Raw genomic sequence first — 23677 nt, 5'->3', positions numbered from 1 at the left:
CCAGGCCGATTTCCTATAATAATTGACGATGATCCAACGAATCTCTCCTTACATTTACATTAATTTGCCTTTCGATTCGATAGGTGGTGTTTGGCACGAGCCTCAGTTAAGCACCACTTTCAGTTAAGAATAAAATGTATTAGGATAGTTCACTTAATTCTCGTTTTTACGTGTTAATTATTTTATACAAGAGAGTCTAGTTCATCTGGACAGGTCGGTGAACAAGGCAGTTCGTATAATCGAGTAGTTTCGATAATAGAGGTTCACTAAATTGTTATCCTGTCCAGTTCGTCTTATTAGTTCAAATATTAGGGTTTAACTGTTACAATTTTTAACTATTTCTTCTTTGACACAGAATTTACTTTGAATAAAAACAAGTGATTGCATATATACTCATTATAAGAATACGCGTTTGAAATTACATTTGATTCATAGTTTGTACTATAAAAGCTCGATATAAATTTGTTCCTATAAACGAATTCCAGCTAATTTTTATTAAAGCTATAAGATCTTGACAACGTTTAATAATTTCTTTACAATTAAAATAGGAATCAAATGTAATAAATGCAAAAAAAAATTTGCCTCCTGTGAGGTTTGAACTCACGACCCCTGGTTTACGAGACCAGTGCTCTGCCACTGAGCTAAAGAGGCTCGCTCTTTTTCACTCTTCCCATGAAATTTATCAGGATTTGATTTTCTCTATGATAACGTTATAATTTATATTACAACGATAAAGCTATAAATACAAAAGAAAAAGGAAATAAAAACATTTTTACATTATAAACTATCAAATTTATATTATTTGTAACTACTTATCTCAGCTCAAGAGACTGGTCTCCATCATTTATATCGTATATTAAGCATTATGATATATGTATGTAACAAAAAGAGAAGGTAATCTCATGTGAAAGTATTACTAAATTATATAAAAATTAATGTACTTGAAATTAATTAATTAGTTCGTAGATGCCGTAATAAATACAATGGTGTGCGAATGTGTGTTATGAGCGATGTTATGAGCATGTTACACAAGAATTTAAATATCGCTAGAATGATATAACAATTTACGTAACGAGTAATTGCACATCATAGCAATATCAACCTAAGTACACATTAATTACCGAAATCGCGCGAGTGCACGCTTCAGAAATAACAGACGCAGTTTGGCGGCTATGAAGCACGCGATTAAAAGTCATCGGCACCGCTTCTGCGAGATTAACGTGGCTCCTGAACAAAAATAACCTGCATATTGCGCTTCGTGATAATGGAATCAGTGAAGTTACGTTCGTTTTGATTACGCTCGAGCTGCTCGAGTTTCTATTTGTTAACACCCGACCGTTCACCGACTGATAACTGTTTCGTGTCTCGTTACTGTACAATTTTTATTTCGTTGTTTTTAATATACTGCGTATTTAGGATATTTTTCGTAGCGCAATTGAAATCCTAACATGCTTCGAACTTCTGAGCGAGAGTACCTACGTACGTTGCAACCTAATGTTCATTCGCTTCTCTCGGTTTTCCCTTCGTTTCATTCACGAAAAACAAGCTTAAAATTAGAAACAATGGATGCAACTCCATACGCTTCGCGTTCCCGATATTTCCGGCGTCGGAAAGTTTTTCGAAATAGAAAAAAAGCGTTATTTCGAGACTCACGCACGATCCAATAATACGCGTCTCGTGGAGAACGGACCGAATACATTATCTATTTCTATTTAGCGTAGCCTGCATCGGCAGGAAACATGTTTATGCCAGGGCGAGCATGCACGCAAGGCAACCCTGTCATACGCCGTTTCAAAAATAGTTCGACCCAGAAATCCTGCATAACGCAAGACAGATGTCAATTGTCGCTTCCCGTTTTGCGCGTCGATCACAATGAACGCCACCGAGATCCCTTCCTCAAAGGACACGTGCAAACTCCTTTTTCTCTCTATACGTATATATACACGTAGAAGCTGCCAGAGCAGATGTTGAAACCGTCTTAAAGATTTCGGGAGGGAGAGACCCTTTTCAGGCCCTTTTCGTCCTACTCTTTGAGACGCTATAATAAAGGACCCAACGGAACGTACCCGTGGGTCCATTGTGCGATTAAGCAGATGTTATCCAGTGAATGCGCAATGTATAATATGAATCGCGGACAAAGGACGCGATTTTTCTAGCCTGGCCTGGAAATTTTTGCGTTTTCCCAGTTCTCTGTATAATTGAGAAAAATGATACCGTTGCCTCACGGTAAAAATTCGCTGCTGTGTAGAGATTGATGTATGCATTAAAGGAAGGATGGCCTTAGACAGTTTTGTTCAGATATACCCAGAGGACAGAGGATGGAGAAAGATCGTAGACAAATGTTTTTTGCATGGTTTTAAGAAGTTAAATGTCTATTGTGGGTTTTTTGTCAAACCGTTTGTTGCCCTTGCGGAGTTCTTTGTAAGCAGAATGGTAGGTGAAACTCTTTTAATGTCTGTGAGAAGACAGTTTGAAATAATGTACGAAGAGTGAAATTTTGTGCTACGTGGGGCACTTATTAGGCCCCTTGAGCGAAAGATGGAATCTATGACAAGTACGTTTACCTTTTACATTCAATTACAAAGTACACATATGAATTCTATTGTCAACTAAAAAAATTACAATTACCAATAGCGACGTAGTGACGATGTAATACAATAATCAAACTGTTGTAATGCTAGTAAAGCAGCGATTGAAGTTACATCTGTTCCTTTTAATCGTAACTTCCTGTCAGAAATACATTATCAAATTTCATTAAGAATTATGGAGATAAAATTTGACACTACCATTAGTGACTATATAGTACAATAACCAGGTGTGTCATAATGGTATTAAGGAACATAATTAAAGCTACATCCGTTCCTTTTAATCGTAACACCCGCCCAGAAACATAATATTTCAAGTGAAATCGTAGCTGAATTCCACTCCATTTTCATCTTTTGCTCTCATTTTCACGACAGACATAACAATGACTCGGCTTCTGTGAGTCCCACTAGGACAGCACACGGCTGGTGCGCGGTGCGAGTGCGAATGTCAGAGTTGTAAATCCGTTTCCCGTCGATCTCGACGCCAGGGCCGAGGTCAACCAGCAGCAGGACACAGTCGACTCGATGACTCTCTCCTTTCTGTTTTTATTCACTCGCTGGGATCCTTGCCAGCGGATTCTATGTCTCGAAGAAGATCACAGCTATCGCGGCAAAATAGCCTCGTTACTAACCGCGATCCTCTTGCGTGGCTATTCAATGACTCTGCTAAATACCTCGATTATTACACTGTGTTTCGTATGTTCATTTATGTTCTCAAAAGTGGTGAGAAAATTATATCATGAAGTACCTTATCAATGAATGTATTGCAAGCATGTGCATACATATCGTTTCCTCGAATTAATGGGTTGACACGACTCAAGAAATACAAATTTTTAATTTTTAATCGAGAAACGGTTGCGAACCCAAAATACAAACAGTCGTGTACTTACAATTGCAAAGTACTACTCAATGTAGTAATTACAGTAAGTAAATGACAATCACAGCATGGCCAAGTAGCGCTTTTTAAAAATGCTCTATCTCCTTTTATTTTAAAGGCTACCGAAATGAAACTTCGAAGACACGTAATTTATTTCGAGACTACATAGACGTGTCTCGAAACTAAGAAAACGGGAATTTAAAAGAGACAGAAATAAATGGAGGAGACGATGACTCTGAACGATTGAGTCAGTTTTAAATTCCACCATGAATAATCGGTCACGCAGCGTATGCATCAAATGCTAGGAGCATTTAACTTCGTCCGCATTTCAGTGGAACAGGGAATTTCTCCGAATACACGAGTAAGTATATAAGTAACGTACAAGCTTTTTACGCGCATCTTTCGAGAAGTTTCCCGTTGGATGAAAGCGGACATGCGGCCAACTGTTTCTCGGGACAAGCTCCCGGTCGTGTCGGGCTTAGGGACGAGCGGAGCGGAGCAACCTCCACTCCGTACCCTTGAACCTAGCAGACGCTCGCAGCGTTGCCGCCTCGTGCAACTATGCCGTGTCGTCTCGTTCGGTTATACTCGGCTTCTCTCGGTTAGTGCTTTCTTCGCAAGAATTCCGCGCCCGGCGTCGTTGCTGGCTGGCGCGACGCCGAGTGTGCTGACGTCACGCCTTGGCGTTACGCGTAGCGTTACGTAAAAAACGTGCTGCTCAACTGCTTTACTCTAACATTATAACAACGCCGTACCATGTAGCGGCGCAATGTAACATTCGTTCTATAAAAAAGAAAAGTTTCATAAAAATTTGTGATCGTCCGTTTGCGATACGATAAATCCTAACGATAGGAAAACGGTAGAAAGAGAATAAAATAAAGAAAATGATTTTACTATAGAATGCTGCCAGTCGGTTTCCATTATGTGACGTTGTACGTTAATAGCATAGACGTTAGAAGTATAGACCTCGGATGCCGTCTTGAGGAAATGAGCCTTGCTAGAAAAGAAATAGAGGTAAATAACGAGGTCTCTCTTTTCTTTTCCATCTGTTAGAGTCAAATATCTTAGAAAGAGAAAGAGAAACCTTAAACCTCTTTATTTTCTTTCAACAAGGGCTACGCTGTTCATAAGGCACCTGTGGACTATATTTCTTATGTGTCTGTGTATGGTTAGTAGTTTTTTCTTTCGTCGTACATTGGCCTTGCCATTCGGGATTTAGGTTACGCTCAATCATGCTTTCTCCGTAAGATTTCCGTGTCTGTCGACGACGTTGGTTTAGCAGACACACTGCATGCTCTGACGTCACTCGCCGGTGTTACGTAGAAAAACTGTGTCCTATGAAGTTGATTAACGCGTACCAACGTTTACTCTCGTAACTTTAATTGTAATAAAATCGTCTCGCCCGTTTTGTTTGTTCAACGAAGGAATTATCTTCGTGTCGATTCGACGGAGAGCAGAAATACATATTTTTTTTCTTTTTTTGCTTGATAGGACATTGACCTTGCGTTTACAGTCATCGTGGATCTGGGCTGCGCTCAAGCATGCTTTCTCCACAAGAATTTCATGTCCGCCGACGATGCTGACTGGTAGACAACATTGAGAGTACAAGCTGACGTCACGTGCAGCGTTGCGCGTAGCGTTACGTAAAAAAACGTGGCTGACGAATCAGAAACGCATCGTTCTATTACTGTTAAGGCCGTGTGATGAATCGGCTACGCGGTAAAGTATATAATGGACTTAGCGTGGGTTCATTACGATGAAAAATAACTGGCATTGGGAGTTATTTTACAACTGTAATCCGATACAAAGATAATGTATCCTCGAAGATATGCTTCGAGTGTGAAATAATTGTAACGAAACGAGTCGAGTCGTAGTTATTTGCGAAATAATTCGCTTCCTTTTTCAAATATATTCCCGATAAAAATACACAGGTTCACAAAAGTGTTCAAACACTTATGGATACCTTTTATGAGTATATTATATGTATTGTATGAAACATTTTGCAATTTCATTAGGATTGTTATGAGATTCGACTACTATTATGATTACGTATATTAATAACATTTGAAACAGATCTAAAAAACAGATATAGAAATTAAAAGATATTTAATATAAATATATACTTCGCAGAAATCACAAAAATACAAAAAAAAAAACAGCCAATTATTAATTATACTAATAAGCTTCAATATTTACTGGGACCATGTTTGATACTTATTATACTATGTTTAAGACGGGCAGTTCTGTTATATCTTATTTAGTAAATATGTGTTTGCAATAAATATCTTATAATTCCTATAAACATGTTCAGACTGATTTCAAATTTTGCCAATATAATCATGACACTCCGTTCTCATTATAGTGCTGATAAAATTTCAAGATACATACATACAAATGTATGTAATACATGCAGTATGGACTTAAAAATTTTGTATAGTAAATGTTCAAATATTTTTCGAGTATATTGACGAAATATCGCTTTACTGTAAATCGCGACTGAAAGATTTCCTTCCTTTCCTTGTCCTTTATTCTTGCTCGCTCTTTCTCCTCGTGTCTGTCTCCCGTTCGCACGGTCGTGTGCCATTTACGAGGCAAACCGGTTTACGCTTTTTGCGAACCTCGGCTACACGAAGAATGTTGATTTTTGCGATATATACCGCTGGGAACCTAACCTACATCATTATCTGGATGAGCTGGCCGCACTTGAAGTCTCGTTTCCTCGCAGACCTTGAATCCTCTCGTGTCATTTTATTTTTCGTTTCCATTATTAACGCGATAGGGAATGATGCATTTGAAAGTATTCAAGACGAATGTCCTCGGAACTCGTGACTCGACGAAGTAAAATCCTTTCTCGATACGCACGAACATGGTATCGGCGAAATGACAAGCGTGCACGTATGCTTAAAGATCAAAAATTCAGTCACGACGAAGGAACGACTTCATGGTCGGGGACAAATTCGGCAATGTCTCGGCGTTCCTCATTCGTAGCACGAGCTATCGTCGAAAATATTTTTACTACCGAACGCGCGCGGCATGCACCTCCGTTGATTAGCGTAAGTGGCTATTGTTCTCACTAACCTACAGCACTATGCTCATTATCATTTTTCATTCGTGACGGTACTACCAAAGAATTACAACGGCCTCCCGATAACCACATACTCCGTGTCTGTGTATACGTTAACCGTTCGCCGCAACGAACTGCGCTAAAAGCGCGCGAAAGTTAAAATTGACGTTCCGAAAAATATTTTCTTGTTTGTAAAATTATCTACTTAATTTAATGAGTCATAAATCTCTATTATCTTCTACCACATATCTAAATATGATTCATCCACATACATATATACATATAAAACGAGTATATTCTTAAAGAAACAGCTAATAATTGTTATAAATTGTAATTAGGTTGAGGTGTTTCCTATCTTTTCCATTAGTTTCATTCAAAACGTCACGTCACTATACATATTTATCTAGAATCTATACGGACAAAAATAAACAGCTAATTACGTTAAATACTATATGAACTGTGAAGTTCATCTTGATGCAAGCACCGACGAGTACTAAACGGGTCTTACTGTGTACGCAACCAGAAACCGGTTAGACGAAACTTTCGAAAATTCCAGAATGACGTAGTCTTTCTCGCGTGTACATATGCATCGTGAAGACACACAATCGTGTTTCTCTCATCGTTCTTCATTTACAGTTACTTACGTAAGATACGCACTCTCGAGCTTATTTCTTGACTCTTCGACGCATAACAATCAGCTTGGTCACGTCTTATCGAGCATAAAGAAAACGTATATCTTATCAGGAACCATTATTAAAATACGTTAATAACGAAAAACTATTTTCCAAATAGTAATAATAGAAAAATATAAATTTCTCTCCTACTTACCTCGCTCATACACTCTAATTATCACAACACCATGATAAAACATGCAACTGGTAATTTATACTTAAACAAATACACATAACACATAACAGAAAGTAAACATTTTGCACTTTCGTGTAAATACGAAACACGTGTTACGAAAATAACGACGAAGAAGCATTATGCATATCCCACGACGAAAGTGCAATTCATATAGTCTGATTTGCGATTCCAATTTATGGAATGTGTTAATTTTTTCGATTCAGAATTATGCAAATTTTGCGAATCTGCATTAATATCAGAGATGTATAAATAGCATAAGTAAACGTGCATGAAAGTACATAATACTCACGTAGCTGCTGAGAAATCAACACGCATTGTAGAAACCCTGGAAACGTTGTTAGGACTTTGTTGCCTCTTTGTGGTTTCTCCGGAAGTAACTATGAATAATGAAAATGCAATGGCGATTAATTATAAATATGCGAAATAAAATATTTCATAAGCATTTTATGATGATTTAACTCATAACGTACTATAATTGTAACTACGTTGTTCACTTGGAGTTCCAGTAAGCCTTTCTTCAGTTCTAGATGTTAATAGTTCATTAATTCTCCAATCTTGTATTTCCTTACGCAACACAGTAATTGGATCGTCGTCAATTATATCTTCATAGCTTTTGTTATCGATGGACTCCGTATATTCTTTGGATTTAACTTCTTTTATTTTTATAATTTCATCTTGGACAGGAATATTTATCATATGTTGATATTTTGCGGTAGAGCTATTCGTCCATTTTCCTCTCCTTTTGTTCTTTATGAGCATTTTCGTAGATGACGTCTGTTGCGACGTTATCGGGCATAATCTTTTATTGGTTACGAAATTCAGAGATTTACCGATTGAAGAAACATTTCGATTATCATGTGACATCTTTCGAAATTTTGTACCAATCGAGTTTTCGTTCCTGTGCTTTCGTCCAGTTTTCTGAAACAATATAATTATAATAATATTTTAGCTTGTAAAGTATTGATAGTTAATATGAATAAAAACAGTGACAATTAAAAGCAATTTCATATAAACGATAAATTATTTTTGTATGTAATTAAATATTAAAAATTATAAGAATTATTTAGGTGTATAACACGCACGTATATACATATAAATACATATAAATAAATGTGAATGAAATAAAATTAATTAAATTACAGAGAATAAATGAAAATGAAAAATTGAAACATTGCGCCATCTATAGAATGCAGCGTTCGTTGGGACAACAATTTTCTTATGGTAGTATAGTAATCACAAATTTGATTACTGAAATAAAAGTACATTGTAAAAGTAGTAAAATTTATAATTATTTACTTACTTAGTATTTTATCAACTAATTTGTGATGGATATAACATTGCCGTTACGAAGCTCATGAAATACAATATTAACAGCATCAATAAAGCATTATGATTTACGACTAACAAAAAAGAAAAGAATTTTGTGGGTAACATTTCGTAACCTTGCAAAGTTTAACTAGAATTTAGTACAATACGAATAATGCTATGATTATAATAACATACTTTAAATTGAAAATGTGAATCTTGTTAATTTTGTTTGAACTGCATTCAAAATGTTAGAATGCATTCGTATAACGTAACGTATTTAAGCTTTCTGTTGCTTTTACGAACCCTCGTTTGTCAACTATTTTTGCATCGTTACTACACCAGTGATACAATACTCAATAGAATACGATGAAAAATTGGATGGAAAAATATGTATGTATTTTTTAAAGAAATATTTTCCAAATTATAGATCAAATATCATACACATATGTAAATATGATAATATTCATATAATATGTAGAAATTGTACAAAAATATTTACATATCCTAATAAAAGTAATTAATTACAAATATTTATTATAATTAATTACATTCCTTTTTATATGTGTATTGAATTTGAATTTTGATTTCTTTTATGCTGGCAAATATGCATACAAATTTATTTTGTATTATCGTAATAGACAAATTAATTACTAATAATACAGAGATTATTATACAAACAATATATAAAGAATATAATGGCCGTCTTACCTTTCAAATATAAGACTCTCGATACATCCAAAACAAAGGCCAAGTTTACTTTGACTCAATACTACCATCAACTGCTGACATGAAACATCTGCTCGTTTTCTAAAACTTGGTTCTTTGCGGAGTGTCATTGATAAATTTTACGCTATAATAATAAATAATTTGTATGTTTACTTCTAATCAACTGATTATTTACTAATTTATACAATGATATTTTTTCCATATTTTTACCATTAATGCCTTGTACATATTAATACTTAAAAAATGATTATGCAAATATTAAATAATTAATTAAATAAGCATTGAATAATTCTTATTCTTATTACTTGTGTAGTCTGCACATATTTTAAATTTTACTATTATCTGAAATGTTAATTTATACTTCGTTTCCGTAGATTAATTTGTATTCACAAACAAAACTTTATAATGTGTTCCAAAATATATATGAATTAAAACTGGGAAAATCGAGTTTTAGAACGTGCGACTGACATTTGGATCTGATAGTTTTAGGATCGTATATCTTTACAGCCTATCAAAAACGTTCGGAAGATTAAGTTCAACATTTTACACATAATGTATATACAGTGTACATACATATTTCCAGCTTACACGTGCTTGGCAATTGAAGTCCAAATTTAACCTTAAAATAATTTATATGAAAGATATTTTAGTTCTTTGTGGTGTATCGATAATTTATTTACGTAAATATATTTCAACAAAATCAGACCATTACAATGGCGATGCAAATTCCTACAAATGTGGATGCTGAACAAATTAAATCTGTATGTATTTGTTGTTATATCATGCATTATTCCATGAAAGAACCGAATTAATCTTATATAAATAGATGATAAACGTGTTGATATTCGTTGATGTGAAGATAAAGGATTATAAATTTTATTATGTGAAAATAAAAATAAATTGTAAAGAATAAAAATTTAAATTATTGAAACTTTTATAATATTTCAGGTTCGAGATTTTGTGGCGTCCTATAATAGATTGGTAGAAACTTGTTTTCTTGACTGTATAAATGAGTTTACTACACGAAATGTCCAAGCAAGGGAAGAAACTTGTGCTCTGAACTGCATGGACAAATATCTGAGGATGAACCAAAGAATGTCAGAACGTTTCGAAGAATTTCAAATGCTTGCTAATGAAAATGCACTTGCTGCTCAGAAAAAATTGAGCGCGGGTAAAAAGTCTTGAATGTTGTATCAATAAAGTATGTAACTTAATTATCTTTAATTTATTATTATTTTATTACGTTTGTTTATTGATTATTATCAAATAGGATTGTTATTAAAAAATTGGAAAGAAGATATCAAAGAATTAGGCTTAGAGTCTGCAAAATAAATAATGTTTTAATTGGTGAGATATATATTATGTGTAACGCTACAAACAAATATCAATATAAATACATATGTATTATAAACAATATTAAATATGAAATGATTGACAGATTAATAAATATGTATATTAATTTATCAATCTGGATAAAAATATTTAAGAAATGTATATATTTAAATAATTCTAATCACAGTTAAGAACAATGTAACAAATTTACATTGAATATTTAATAATTTTACATATTAAAAAAGTAATACATGAAAGCACCATATATATATATGCGTAAATAATTTACTTTAAGAAACAAATTAACAGACAATATTGTTCAGTTTAACTTGATTTTGAATGATCAAAATCATGTAATTTTGTTTTCCCATGAATTTCAATATCCATACTATTTGAATCCCATTTGAAATGAGAAAATTGTGGTAATGCTTGCAGCGAATCTAAATTTGACATAGGGCTTATGATTTGTGAATCAAAACTTGTACTAGAAATTTGGTGTTCTTGATTACGCATTATTAATTCTGAATTAGGTGAATTTGGAGGAGTTCTCCTCAATCTCTTGTAACCAGAAAATCGGTTAAATGATACTTGATCTACGCAAATAGCTTGTGTAGTATGTCGAGTTTTATACAAGATTGGACAACCTAAATCTCCTTTTAAACTTAAACTATACAAATTTGCAAGCCGACGAAGTTTTTCTCGCTCAGGCTGTCGCATAGGATGTAATCTAAGCTCGTTTTGTGTAGGATCTTGTAAAAATCTAGAAACTTTCTCATTGGCTGATGTAATAATCGAATATCCAGGTTTATTGTCAACATGCCGACGACCAGCGCGGATTTCTCTTCCGCTGAGACCTTCCCGAATTCTTTGAATTCTTTTCCTATATGTTTTCCTTGTTTCAAGTGTTGTATGTTCAAAATTTCCATGTATTATCATTTGGAATGATAAATCAGTATTAACTTTATCTTCATTAGTACTTTCTCCGTCATCCCACCAACTTGGTTCACCAATCCAATCAGACTGTTCATCATCTCCTAAAGATAAAGGAATCAACTAATTATAGTTTCTATTGCATATATCAGTCAGTTAATACCTTCACGATCTTCATCATTTGTGATAAGTCCAGTTTCTGAATCACTAGATGAAATACTTGAACTAGATATTCTTGAGCAATCAATCCCATCTTCAGTTTGCATTTTGATGTGATTTTTTGATTTTGTATTTCTGTTTGGTTTTAGTGATCTCATATCACAATCTGTAGATCGTTCTCTACAAGACCTCTTACGTTTTCCACACCTACAATAAAAAATTATTTTGGAATTAATTAATAATCTGTAATACTGAATGTAATCTCTTATTATTGTACAATATTTTCATATAATGTTACGATATATATTACCATATTGTTCCATATCTACTTTTACAATCACTTCGAAGAATTCTCCTTTTATTTGCAAGTGTTGCTGACATTGCAACAGTCTGAGAAGTTGAAGGATTAGACTCAGAGTCAATAGCCATTCTTTTAAATTTTCGTTTACGTCGTGGATTTACTCTAGGTACAAAATTCTCATTAACTGAATCACTTTCAATGTTACTAGCATTATTTGAATTAGAAAAACGTGCAAATCTTTTCGTTTGATTAGTATCATCACTATCAGATTGATATTTAGAGACAGTATTACTTTTTGGAATATGGATATCACAAATAGAAGATGAACTGTCATCTGATTGTTTATTCATATGAAGTGATGCTGAAATAAAAAGTAATTATTTAAAGATTATTTTCCAAATTCTTTAATTGTTTTTCAAGTGTTAAAAATTACTTTTCAAAGATTTATAAAATTTGACTTCTTTGAGCAATGAAATATGGTTTCTATAAACACAATCTTGATAACAATCCTCTGTCTGCCTTGTAGAAGTAGACTGGAACTGATTTCATAGAAATGTGGTTAGAATATATGCGCTTGAACTCATTTTAATCTTTATTTGAGATACATTTATATAACATATTAACTCGCGAAGTATTCAAATAATTTCATAGAAAACAAATTTTGTTGTTTTATGTTTTTATTGTTTTATACTTACGAATATTGCCCGTGGAACGAGCCCTTCTCCTAATACCCCATCTGCGTCTCACATTTGCACTATTATTGCTTTCTTCTAATGCCAAAGTTAAATCATGCACAAGTGCCTCCATTTTTACTCTTAAATCCGCTGGTACAGCTTTCAAAACACGCTCCATTTGAAGGATATGTTTGTTTCTAACAATGAATAATAGTAAATATGATATATAATATAATTTAGAAAATTGTAACAGTATTGAAAAATTGTTATGTAATAAATTTTAATTAAACTATTCTACTAAATTATTAAATAATATTAAAGATATAAAATCATCTAATCTATTATACTATTTAATTATAATTGCATAATTATATATAAATAATAATACTATATCTATTAATTTCTATATATTAACTTCGTATATAATTGATAAGTATCTATAAGATAACAAATATATATTATTTAAAAATTAATTTGAATATACTGTACAATATTTACTTTTTTTGATAAGTTTATCTTATACATATTTTTTGTTTACTATTTTACTGATAACAAATTTTAATGAAATATATATTAAAATTTAAAACCTTCGTCTCATTGCTAAGAAGATTTGATTATCAAGAGTAAATTGGTAGCTGTAGAAATTTCGAATACGTCGTCTTTTAATCAATCGCAAGATAAAAAAATGTAACTTCTATGCTTACCTTGTATATATAATAGCGGAAGGTGTAAATTTTCCTTAAATTGATAACATTGTGGAGCAATGTTTTCGTTAGTTAGCAATGAAAAAACGGAAACAAATGTTAGAAATCTGTGAATTACAAAAGTGTTTTCACTTTGTGCCACAGATCCTCACTATCTTCTTTATTTTGGTATGGTGTGAAGCCGTATTTGTACGGTATGATATATGTGTGTCCCCACAAGAAATAATTTGGTCATGGTTCAACTAACTAATCACCGGTATGTTCTAAAACTAAACGGCTATTAACATGTTACATTTTATATATATATATCAGATTGATATCAGATATATGTCAGATATCATATATATATAATATATATTATATATATATGATATAATATATATATAATACGTATGTATATACAAATAAGGGTGATAACAAAAGTACTCATGTATTATTTATTAATATTAAATCAAACATATAAATATTAAATAATTCACGAGTCGTTCTTATGTACATCATACGTAAAATATCAAACTATATAAACTACGAAATGATTCGTTACTTAGATAAATTTTATGTCATAATTCTGTTATCAAAGTAATTTTAATTATAAATAATTTAGAATTATTCATAAGATACCGCATTGAAAATTATGCGCATTGTAAATGCGCCTTCTGCATATTTTTTTCGGCCATTTCCGGTTGTGTGTTTTATGGACGCTTCGTGTCTGTTCAAGGATTTTGTCGTTTCTCGTTCGAGCCAGTTCAAACCGTATTTACGGAAATTAAATAATTTTTGTTGCAGCAAAAGTTTCTTGGATCAATTCGACGTATGAGTGTGATGTGCTAGCGTAATGAGGAACTGCTCAAAATTGTATCAAGAAAAATCCTGGCGGTTGTGTAAATAGCGCGTAGTGGTGTCTGCGCGTATGTTATGCGCACTCGCAGACAGATGAGCGCGGGATTGTGGTATCCAGACGCGAGGGGACTGTAGTACAATTGCTTATATTTTAAAACGTTTGATGGAGTCTTTTATAAAGTGACAAATAACAGAAAATCAACGTTTTTCACGCATAGGTTGTTAAAGTACATAAGATCGGTGTTTGGTCCCAAAGGGGCCATACAATGGACGGTATTAATGTGAATGGCGGGAATGCCGATGGGGCGCGCGAGGATCCTAACCTAGAAGCTGGTAGTGTGCCGAATCTACAAGAAACGCAAGTTAAAGTGGATACCCCTAAAATGGATGAACAGGACGTGAACGGTGACATTAGGAACTCGCCGAAAAAGGGTATGGAAATCAATGTTAGAAGAAAGCTACGTAAGTTCAAGGCAAATTCAACTAGTACCATTGAAAGTGATTCAACATTAAATACAAAAGGACGCAAACGGAAGCTATCGGAGCCTGACGATCTTAGCTCAGAGGAATCTATGGAGTTCAATGGTTTTGATATACAAGGAGATAACAAAGTGGAGCTAGCAAGTCGTATCTTGAAGAAATTAATTGGTATTGGTAATTATCGTTATGGTCTATTCAAGATGCAAGCCTACATGCTTGCCAGCAAGTGTCATATCATGAGAGCGAAAGACTATGCCAATGACATACTGCACAAATATTGTATGTCCACTTTTTGTAAAATTTGGCTTTTTATATGCAGCAGATAGTTCTTGATTGTTGCTTTATGCTGTATAAAAATTACATTTATATCTACTTCATAGATTTGTTAAAAATAAAATGTTTGTTTATGGTATTTTATGTACACAGAGATAGTTTCAACAACCATGATCCACTTTTGTCGTTTTATGTTTTTGAAAGGGATCAATGCACAATTTACAAACAATTTTATAATGCTATTAATAAAGATAAATATAATGCAAAAAATATTTATTTAATTATAAAATACCATTGAATTTTTAAAACAGATTTTCTTGTAATTGTTAAAAATGGGTGCTCAATATTTATGCAGTAAGCTATTAATGTTATGCTTAGAACAGATCATTATTTTTGTAGATGTATATTCTTTAAGAAGTAATCATTTGAATTAATTTTTAAATAAATATATTTGAAATCTTAGTCAAACATACTTATGTTAATAATACCTCATTTTACTTTTATAAATAAGGCATGAAATTGTATAAATGTAGGCTATGTATATAATAGGATGCTATATTTTCAACATGTTTGCATTAAATAAAATTGTGATATAAATATGTATTAATTTATGAAGATGTGTTGTTTCAATTATATAGATACTTTAAAATACACAGAATTTATAATGAAAAAATTAGGTAGCATTAACATGATTTTTTGTAGTTGAAGCTGAAATAGCAGAGGCACAATTGGCAAAACGATTTAGATATAGTATAAGGAAGAATTTTGACATGAAAAAAGATGATGAAGATTCGGGTGATAACAGAATGCACGATGGCGACTATGTATTAGATATAGATAAAGTAAAGAAAGAAAAGGAATCTGATAAATCAGAAACGGAATCACTTGGAATGCCAAATACTGCTGAATCAGAAACAGAAGCACAGAAAACAGATGACACTTCCCTTAAGTCAACAAATTCATCATCCGCAGCCAGTAGTCCAGCAACATCAATAAAGTCTAAAGGTTATCGTTTATTACGTGGAGTTAGTCCAGGAAGTACTGGGAAACAAAAAGTATCAAGTGATATATCAAATCCAGCATTCAAAGAGCCTTTTAAATATGGTTGGAGACGAGAATTGGTATTTAGAGCAACTAATGATTCTAGTCTTAAAAGAATGGCTGATATCTATTATTATACACCAAAGGGCAAAAAGGTTAGAAGTTTCAGAGAAGTAGCAGAATTTCGTAAGTATAGTTTTGTATACTAATAATAATATAATATAAGTAATAATTATAGTAATATGATATGTTTCTTTTTAGTTAATACAAAAGAGTTAACTATTGATAATTTTACTTTCCTTAAAGAACCAATTGGTCCTGATGATCCGGAAAAAGAGATTATTCGAGATGCAAAAAGAATGAAAGTAAATAACTTGCTTTATATGTATTTTAATATACGTTTATTAAAATTGTATAAAATGTTAACTGTAATTTGAAAATAGGGGCCTGGAATATCAGTTACTACACCAAGAAAGAGTATGGGGCATAAGAGAGGTACACCTGGTAAAAGGGTTGTAGAAGAACCTGCATCAGCGCCTCTTCCAGTGGCTACAAAAGCTGCTACCAAATCACCAAAAGCTATATCAACAGGATTTAAGGTGAAAGTGTCTGCAAAGAAAACCCCACACATAAGTATGCATTAATATCAATATGAAATTTTTATTTCTATTTTGTTAAGTAATTACTACATTATTTTACTGAAATTGTTTTGTGCAATTAATGTCTTTATCAAGTAAAAAATTCACATTTCACTTCTAATTACTATATATAGGATAACCTTATTTAGCTTTGATATCTGAAATATTTTTGCTTAATATTTATGTTAAATTTTGAAACTTCTAAATTATATGTTCTAGTTTTGTCTAATAATTTATTCCAGTGAGGAAATTAATCACTTATATATATATAAGTAGAAGTTTCTACATATAATTTTTAAGATAAATTATTATTTTCACAAAAATTTTTGTTCAAATATGCATAGCAGAAATAAAGTCACCTTCTCAAGAAAGGGAGGTACTTCCACCTCAAAGAACAAGTACAAGAAGAAGTCAGCTACCTGTAGAAAAACCATCACCTCCTAAACCAAAAAGACAATTAACGTGAGTGCCTGATATTTTAATTATTTTGTTATAGTGTTCAATTGTAATTAGTTTGCAATATTTAAGGGTATCCTAAATGCTTAATAATTAAACATGATAATAATCATATTTAATATGCTTTAAAAAGGCCCAATGAAAATTTTACAGCATGTGCACCTTTAAATTTTTTCATGAAAATAATTTCTTAGAATTTTATTATATGTTTGATATATAATGTACAATGTATAAAGATATATACAATATTTTATATAAAATTGCACCATTGCATTTTTATAGTAATTATTATTGAATAATTAATGTATTAGTTTTATTATCAAATTTCATATTTTCTAATTATTCTAATTATCTAAAACTTTCCTTAATAATTGTAGTAAATGTTCTTCTTCAATGAAGAAATGTTAAAAGAGAAAGTTTTACATTTTGCATTGTAAATTAAAAAATACATTAGAGCACATGTTGATGATTAAAGTGCATGCTCTATAGCAAATATATATAATTACAGAGTTCAAAATTTTATTTTGAAATAGTTCAAATTTTCCCTTCTATTTTTTTTCATGGCTATATGTCCTCCTTTATCCTTTTGATCCTTAAATCCCTTACTTAAATTACTTGTTTTATTCCTAACCCCTTTCCCCAATCAACGCACATCTTACAGGCCCAAAGTTCAAGAACCATGCAGTATAAGATGCTCAACCAGTATGGGGTTGATACCAAGCTTACAATGTCGTGCGTGTCTCTGTTTATATCATCCTGAGTGTGTTGGTGGTATAGGGTTTACAGGAGGTGACAATTATATTTGTAAGGTAAGTTTTTTTTATAACAAAAGATATATTTTTGTAAATTTATTTTAACTTATTAAGCAATTTTCATATTAATATTTTGTAATATTCTTTTATAGTATCATATGTGAACAGTATAATTTTTTTCCAAATTTTGAGATTCCTTTTTTAAATATCATACATATTTTGATATATTATTTCAAAAATTTATTTTTAATCCTCTACTTATTTTTTATTAAATATATTTTAATAAATTAAATAAAAAATTTGAAATACATATTGGCTGACAGTAATGATATGTTAAATAAATGGCGTTAATTTTGTTGTAGAACTGTCAACAGGATACTAATGAATCTCATCAATCTCAAACGAATCCATCTTTGACACCTCCTCCACTGATACCAATCAGTATGCTAGGTGCACAAAATACAAAATCAAAACATCAAGTAAATCTAAGCCCTCCAAAGCTTCAACGAATACCCAAATCTGATAATGCAGATTCACAATCGCGGAACGCTACTAAAGTGTCAAAAACATCCTCTGCAACATCACATTCTCCTTTAAATTCAGATAATAAAGAAAGCAGTTGGTTTGCTCAAACAGAAAGCGAATTTTTACAAAGTCATGATGGAATTTTACCAAAACCGGCCCAAAATATTGCTCTAATGGGGGGCAAGAGATATATTGTTGTACCAAAAAATAATGCTATGGCTGTTCAGCCAGCTATAACTGTGAAACCTGATAAAATTGGTGATAAACCTCCTATACTTCAGGATGGTACACTTACGGATATATCAAACGCTGTTGACAATTCTATGTCCACAAAAGTACGTACTTCTTTAACAACAAAATTTGTGGAAAAAGATGCTTTTGATAAATCAATTGATAAAGATGTGTCAAAAGATGCATCGCATACAGGACTTCCACCAAGTTCCATAATGGAGAAAACCAATGAAACGTACAATAGTAATGATAGAACTGATATATTGACAGCAACTAAATCACAAAATGACTTATCTAGTACAACAGATCTTGCAGTAGAAAGTAAGAAATCAGAAAATTGTAACGCAATTGAAAAAAAGAGTATAGTAAAGAATTCAAATACAACTAACACAAATAATGACTTATTTAAAGTAGATACGCAACATTCTGTGACAAGTAGTTTGGGTACTGTTAAAATAAACAGCAAGTAAGTGTTTGTTTCTCAAACACACATATATATTTGTTTTACTTCCTTTTTTTAAATATTTTCTCCAAATAAGTTAAGGCAACTCTCTTTTGAGGTTTTGGCAGTTGCTTTGTACATATTGTATTTACAAGATATACGTGTTTTTCAGTGATTTTATATCATGTATATGTATATATATATAAAGTATTTCATTTATTTGAATATTTTTATAAATTTTGTAGAATTATTTCTATAGAATGATTCTATAGAACTATAAAAGAAAATAATGCATGTAACTACATATCTTTTTCGTGTTATATAAAATTTATACAAATAGTATTGTAAATGCAATATATACTGACGTTTATTATATTTGGAAATATAAAAGTTCGAGGTGGAAAATGAATTTGATTTTATCTTGTGATCGAAGCACACTGCCTTAGCTTCTTAGAAATGCGGCCAAATTTTCGTGACATGTGAAAAGTGAACAAAACAATCACATATCGTTGGTTCTTGCAGGTATTATGTAATTGTAGTATCAAAGTAAATGTTTGTATTTTAATTGAAAGCCTTTTCTAAAAATGTATGCAGCATATTGGACAATACATCATTTACATTCATGCTACAATTACAAATACAGCTACTGATAAGTGCTTCAGTGGAAAAAATCTAATTCATTTTTACTTTTTATATTTGCAGATATAAAGACATGTGCGAGCTGAAACACAAAAAATCTCTTAGTGCGTTTTCCCAAAAACGTCCGAAAATCCTTGTTCCTCATGATTTCCACCTCCTATTTATGTTTGTTTTTTTGTTACTATACCTCCATTCAATTACAGAACGATAAATTTTCGACCTTTGAAAGTTCTTTCAGAGGCTTTTATTTACATTTAATTATTTTCCATTTAACGTAGCTAGTATAAAATTATCGATTATTATTATTGTAAATCATTGGTCCTTCAAAAGCCTCTTTAAAAATCATAATATTCTTTTATTAAATAAAAGATTTCATCAATAGTGTAAAATTAGTTTCTTTTTTTTTAATTATAACCAACATCATACATATAAGAAATGATACCCTTATTATATAGGCCAGTTGTTTTAAAAGAAATCACCTAAAAATATTTTTATTTTAATACTTTCAGAAGGAAACAAAATCGGCAGGACAAAGAACAACAGCAGCATTTTATGGATTCAGTGTGTGCTGGTTATCATGCATTGCTGCGCATATTTCAATACCTTAAGGTACAAGAATTACTTCGGGCTGCAAGAGTGTGTAAAATGTGGCGAGATTTGGCTGCGCATCCTTCTCTGTGGAAAACTGTACGAATGAAAAATAGTCAAGTAACAGATTGGGATGGCTTAGCAGATACATTACAGAGGCATGGTACTCAACATTTAGATCTTCGAAAAATGCTTGTAGCAGGCGAATCTGACAGCATTTGGGAGAAGTTTTTAGTAGTAATACCACGTGTAACTAGCCTTGTCAAACTAGAATTATGTAAATGTCCTGTGATGGTTGTTGAAGAAGTTATTAGAAGTTGCCCTCAATTAGAAGTATTGAGTGCAATGTCGATAAAGTGTGACTCCCTAAATTTAGAGTCAGTTGGAAATCTTAAACGTTGCCAAGAATTAAGGCTTAAAGCAATCAGTGGTATGTCTTTGAAAGAAGATCTCACACCTCTACAGGAATTAACGCAACTAACACAGTTGGTAAGTATAATTGCTTTTGTCTATGTTTTGCTTTAATTTTATACTCTTCTTTCTTCTAATTATATTTTCAATATTTAAACCAAATTTATACTTCACAGAGCTTGACATCAGTTAAGGAACTTGGAAAGAAGGGAATCAATATAATACAAGCATTAGTTAATTTGGAAACTCTAGAATTGGGTGAATGCTCAGATTTTCCAGATAAATTTGGTACTACAGTTTTAATAAAGTTACAAAAATTAGAACGTCTTAGGTTGGAGAAAGGTCAAGGCTCATGTTGTACATTTGACATTTTGGAAGGTGTATCTAAGTTACAAAACTTAAGTCAAATGGAACTGGTCAATTTTGATGTCAAAAATGGCTTTGACAAATGTCTTGCAAACTGTAAGAATATTAAAAGGCTGTTAATTATTCCAACGTACATATCTCAATCGGCAACGTCTAACAATATGGTGCTTGGTGGTGTTACTGAATTATCAAATAATTTGACGCACTTTGTATGGGGCGTTACACTTGAGTTACTTAGGGTTACAGAATTATTTATTGATCAATGTAATCTAATAATAAGTAAACAGATCACTGGCGATGCGATACCAGTACTAAAACCGGTACCCTGTCTAAAGTTAATCGAGGATGTTGAAGATGAAAATGACAATCAAAAAGGTACTTATATGTACCTTTAAAATATGTGTATCCCCATTTATATTATATAAAAAAAATGTGAATGTGTTTTAGAATTAATTCTATATATTTTCTTTTATTTTTCAGGTGATGACAAACAGGAACCGAATGAAACAAATCCTCAAGTGGATATATTACCATTACCACAACTCCAAAAACTTTTATTAACTGCCTTGCCTAAAACGAGGGTTAAAATCTTGAAGATTCCTTTCCATGCTACGTGGCGACAAAGCATTTCAGATACTGCAACACAATAGAAGAAAATGAAATAAAGTGTATGAATACATATACTAAAAAGGAAAGAAAAATACCTGATGTGAGAAAATTAAAAATTTTGTAAATTTGACTCCATAATGTCTGCACAATTTACTCCAATACTTGCGCGTTGGATCAAAAGTAATTTAATATTAATATACTATGTGTTTTGTAGTCTTTAATTCCCCTTGAATAGTGTATTGATACACTCTACAGTAACCATAAATATTATTCTTCTCGAATCCTTTAGTGATAAAAACAGGGGACCACAAATGCATCACGTGCTATTTTAGCTGCAAAGCAAAAATTCATGAGAGGCTGGTATCCTTGTGGAAATTATTTAAAAAATTATGAAAGTCTCAACATTTGTAGATTACAGTACATGGAATGTATGTTCGCAAATTATTTGGTATACTGTAATGTGTATCCACGATGAACAGAATTGTCTGAATTATAGAGAGAGAGAGAGAGAGAGAGAGAGAGAATCATAAATGTTTAAAATAATTAACTGAGACTAAGATATATGAAAATATCGCGCACATTTATTAAGGGGATAAAGTGTATTATTTTCGGTTTTTACAAAGTGTAGAACTTTTATGACATACACAATCCATTGAGTCAAAACAAATTGTAGTTTTAATTTCGTGGTATGAAGTGAATTTCGATAAGTTTCTATTGAAGTAGCAGTAAAAGAGGAAATCATGTTGTCTATAAGGCTCTATTTAGAGGTTAGGCTGTATAAATAACGGTACATATTATTAAATTATATAGTAATTGTATGTGTATCTTTAGTATTTAAGATATGAGTTTTCCGCTGCAAAGAAATATTAAGCAGTTAATGGGCAAAGTTGTAGAATGTATAATATACTTATAATTTTGTATAACGCGTAATTAAATATAATCTAAAGACGTAATGATTTATCTGTACAATTTACGCAATTACGATAAATTTCCTAACCAGGATATTTGAATTCTCTGCCGATTAATATAGATGTTTCAATCCCTATTCTTTCTCGTTTTTTATTTTTCTGATAATATTTACGAAATGTATAGCAATTGAAAATTAAAGTCGGAAATTAAATTTTATATTCAGATAATAAAAATAAACAAACGCGAGACATTTTTAATGCAAAAAATTGCACATGTAGTTTTAAGGTAATAAAAAACGTTCGCGAGTAGTGATATTAGTAAATAAAATATTTCAATTAATGATATTAATTAATTATACCAATTTGTTGTTCTTAAATAACTTATATACTTATTGTCCGTATTTTGATTGCTTTTGTAAAAAATTTACAATTAGTTATCTTACTTTGCAGCGGAAAAATGTTTTATTACGTTATTTTTAGTTGTACACAAATCGAATAATTTATAAATTTTAAGGGGGCCCTAAAAATATATTCTTAGTAAATGACTTAAATATATAAAAGAAAATATTTTTTACGTTAAATATAAAATGTGAATATTATAAAATTAAATATAAGGATAAACATAATTGTGGCTGTTAGCCTTAATACGAGTATTACAAAGAATTTTATATCAAATTAATAAACGTTAAACTATTGGTAATATTTATCTTTTTCCAAATTAAAATCATTTTCCAAATTTTTGTTTCATTTACCACATATTTTAATTTGTTTATCTATTAAATTTAATTATTTCCTTTCTATTGCCCATCTTTCTTCTTGTTATTTTATATATAGTATATGTACTAAGCATTTGTAATTCTTTTATTATGAATAATGTGCCTACATTTATAAATATAGATAGGAAGGTAAAGTAGGAACTAAATCATTATTTTATGTTTGTAAATAATTATC

At 31.6% G+C, this 23677-nt stretch overlaps 4 protein-coding genes and 1 non-coding gene across 12 annotated transcripts; 2 read left to right on the top strand and 3 right to left on the bottom strand.

The window, feature by feature from the left end:
• Positions 1–579: 579 nt before the first annotated feature.
• Positions 580–651, bottom strand: Trnat-cgu. The gene has a single exon. It is a non-coding gene; the product is annotated as a tRNA-Thr (tRNA).
• A 5026-nt stretch (positions 652–5677) lies between these two features.
• On the bottom strand, positions 5678–8305 carry LOC117209627. The gene is made up of 2 exons (XM_033451862.1): positions 7864–8305; positions 5678–7770 (listed from the first exon to the last, which is right to left on the bottom strand). The coding sequence occupies exons 1-2, from the start codon at positions 8255–8257 to the stop codon at positions 7679–7681; spliced, it is 486 nt and encodes a 161-aa protein (XP_033307753.1). The 5' UTR covers positions 8258–8305; the 3' UTR covers positions 5678–7678.
• Positions 8306–9921: 1616 nt separating this feature from the next.
• On the top strand, positions 9922–10651 carry LOC117209539 (mitochondrial import inner membrane translocase subunit Tim9). Its single transcript, XM_033451678.1, has 2 exons — positions 9922–10188; positions 10376–10651. The coding sequence occupies exons 1-2, from the start codon at positions 10141–10143 to the stop codon at positions 10610–10612; spliced, it is 285 nt and encodes a 94-aa protein (XP_033307569.1). The 5' UTR covers positions 9922–10140; the 3' UTR covers positions 10613–10651.
• A 289-nt stretch (positions 10652–10940) lies between these two features.
• LOC117209602 (G patch domain-containing protein 2) lies at positions 10941–13795 on the bottom strand. 2 transcript variants are annotated; one of them, XM_033451801.1, is made up of 5 exons: positions 13528–13795; positions 12845–13020; positions 12159–12510; positions 11853–12055; positions 10941–11793 (listed from the first exon to the last, which is right to left on the bottom strand). In XM_033451801.1, the coding sequence occupies exons 2-5, from the start codon at positions 12999–13001 to the stop codon at positions 11084–11086; spliced, it is 1422 nt and encodes a 473-aa protein (XP_033307692.1). In that variant the 5' UTR covers positions 13002–13020; positions 13528–13795; the 3' UTR covers positions 10941–11083. The 2 variants fall into 2 exon arrangements, with proteins under 2 accessions (XP_033307692.1, XP_033307693.1); XM_033451802.1 differs by lacking the exon at positions 13528–13795 and adding an exon at positions 12583–12688 and having other exon boundaries at positions 12845–13004.
• Positions 13796–14185: 390 nt separating this feature from the next.
• Positions 14186–22820, top strand: LOC117209628. Of its 7 annotated transcripts, none has more exons than XM_033451864.1 (11): positions 14186–14498; positions 14586–15021; positions 15823–16347; positions 16423–16526; positions 16605–16794; positions 17144–17261; positions 17917–18064; positions 18370–19229; positions 20354–20921; positions 21020–21590; positions 21690–22820. In XM_033451864.1, exons 2-11 carry the CDS (start codon positions 14634–14636, stop codon positions 21857–21859), a joined length of 3642 nt encoding a protein of 1213 aa, XP_033307755.1. In that variant the 5' UTR covers positions 14186–14498; positions 14586–14633; the 3' UTR covers positions 21860–22820. The 7 variants fall into 7 exon arrangements, with proteins under 7 accessions (XP_033307755.1, XP_033307754.1, XP_033307758.1 ...); XM_033451863.1 differs by having other exon boundaries at positions 14186–14501; XM_033451867.1 differs by having other exon boundaries at positions 14186–15015.
• Positions 22821–23677: the final 857 nt, after the last annotated feature.

Source organism: Bombus bifarius, unplaced genomic scaffold, assembly GCF_011952205.1.
Source record: "Bombus bifarius isolate JDL3187 unplaced genomic scaffold, Bbif_JDL3187 scf7180000008178, whole genome shotgun sequence".
NCBI classification, from domain to species: Eukaryota; Metazoa; Arthropoda; class Insecta; order Hymenoptera; family Apidae; genus Bombus; species Bombus bifarius.
Note: the sequence above shows the minus strand (reverse complement) of the source record. Positions and strands in the feature narration are given on the sequence as shown.

Bases quoted from the DNA above. Each gene is read 5' to 3' on its own strand.
- LOC117209627 (XM_033451862.1), bottom strand. From the start codon at position 8,257: ATGTCACATGATAATCGAAATGTTTCTTCAATCGGTAAATCTCTGAAT. The intron at 7,771-7,863 runs GTACGTTATGAG...CATTATTCATAG, and splicing joins ACAACGTAGTTACAATTATA to TTACTTCCGGAGAAACCACA.
- LOC117209539 (XM_033451678.1), top strand. From the start codon at position 10,141: ATGGCGATGCAAATTCCTACAAATGTGGATGCTGAACAAATTAAATCT. The intron at 10,189-10,375 runs GTATGTATTTGT...ATAATATTTCAG, and splicing joins ATGCTGAACAAATTAAATCT to GTTCGAGATTTTGTGGCGTC.
- LOC117209602 (XM_033451801.1), bottom strand. From the start codon at position 13,001: ATGGAGCGTGTTTTGAAAGCTGTACCAGCGGATTTAAGAGTAAAAATG. The intron at 12,511-12,844 runs GTAAGTATAAAA...TTTTTATTTCAG, and splicing joins TCGTTCCACGGGCAATATTC to CATCACTTCATATGAATAAA. The intron at 12,056-12,158 runs GTAATATATATC...TTTTTATTGTAG, and splicing joins AGTAGATATGGAACAATATG to GTGTGGAAAACGTAAGAGGT.
- LOC117209628 (XM_033451864.1), top strand. From the start codon at position 14,634: ATGGACGGTATTAATGTGAATGGCGGGAATGCCGATGGGGCGCGCGAG. The intron at 17,262-17,916 runs GTGAGTGCCTGA...CACATCTTACAG, and splicing joins AAACCAAAAAGACAATTAAC to GCCCAAAGTTCAAGAACCAT. The intron at 19,230-20,353 runs GTAAGTGTTTGT...TAATACTTTCAG, and splicing joins ACTGTTAAAATAAACAGCAA to AAGGAAACAAAATCGGCAGG.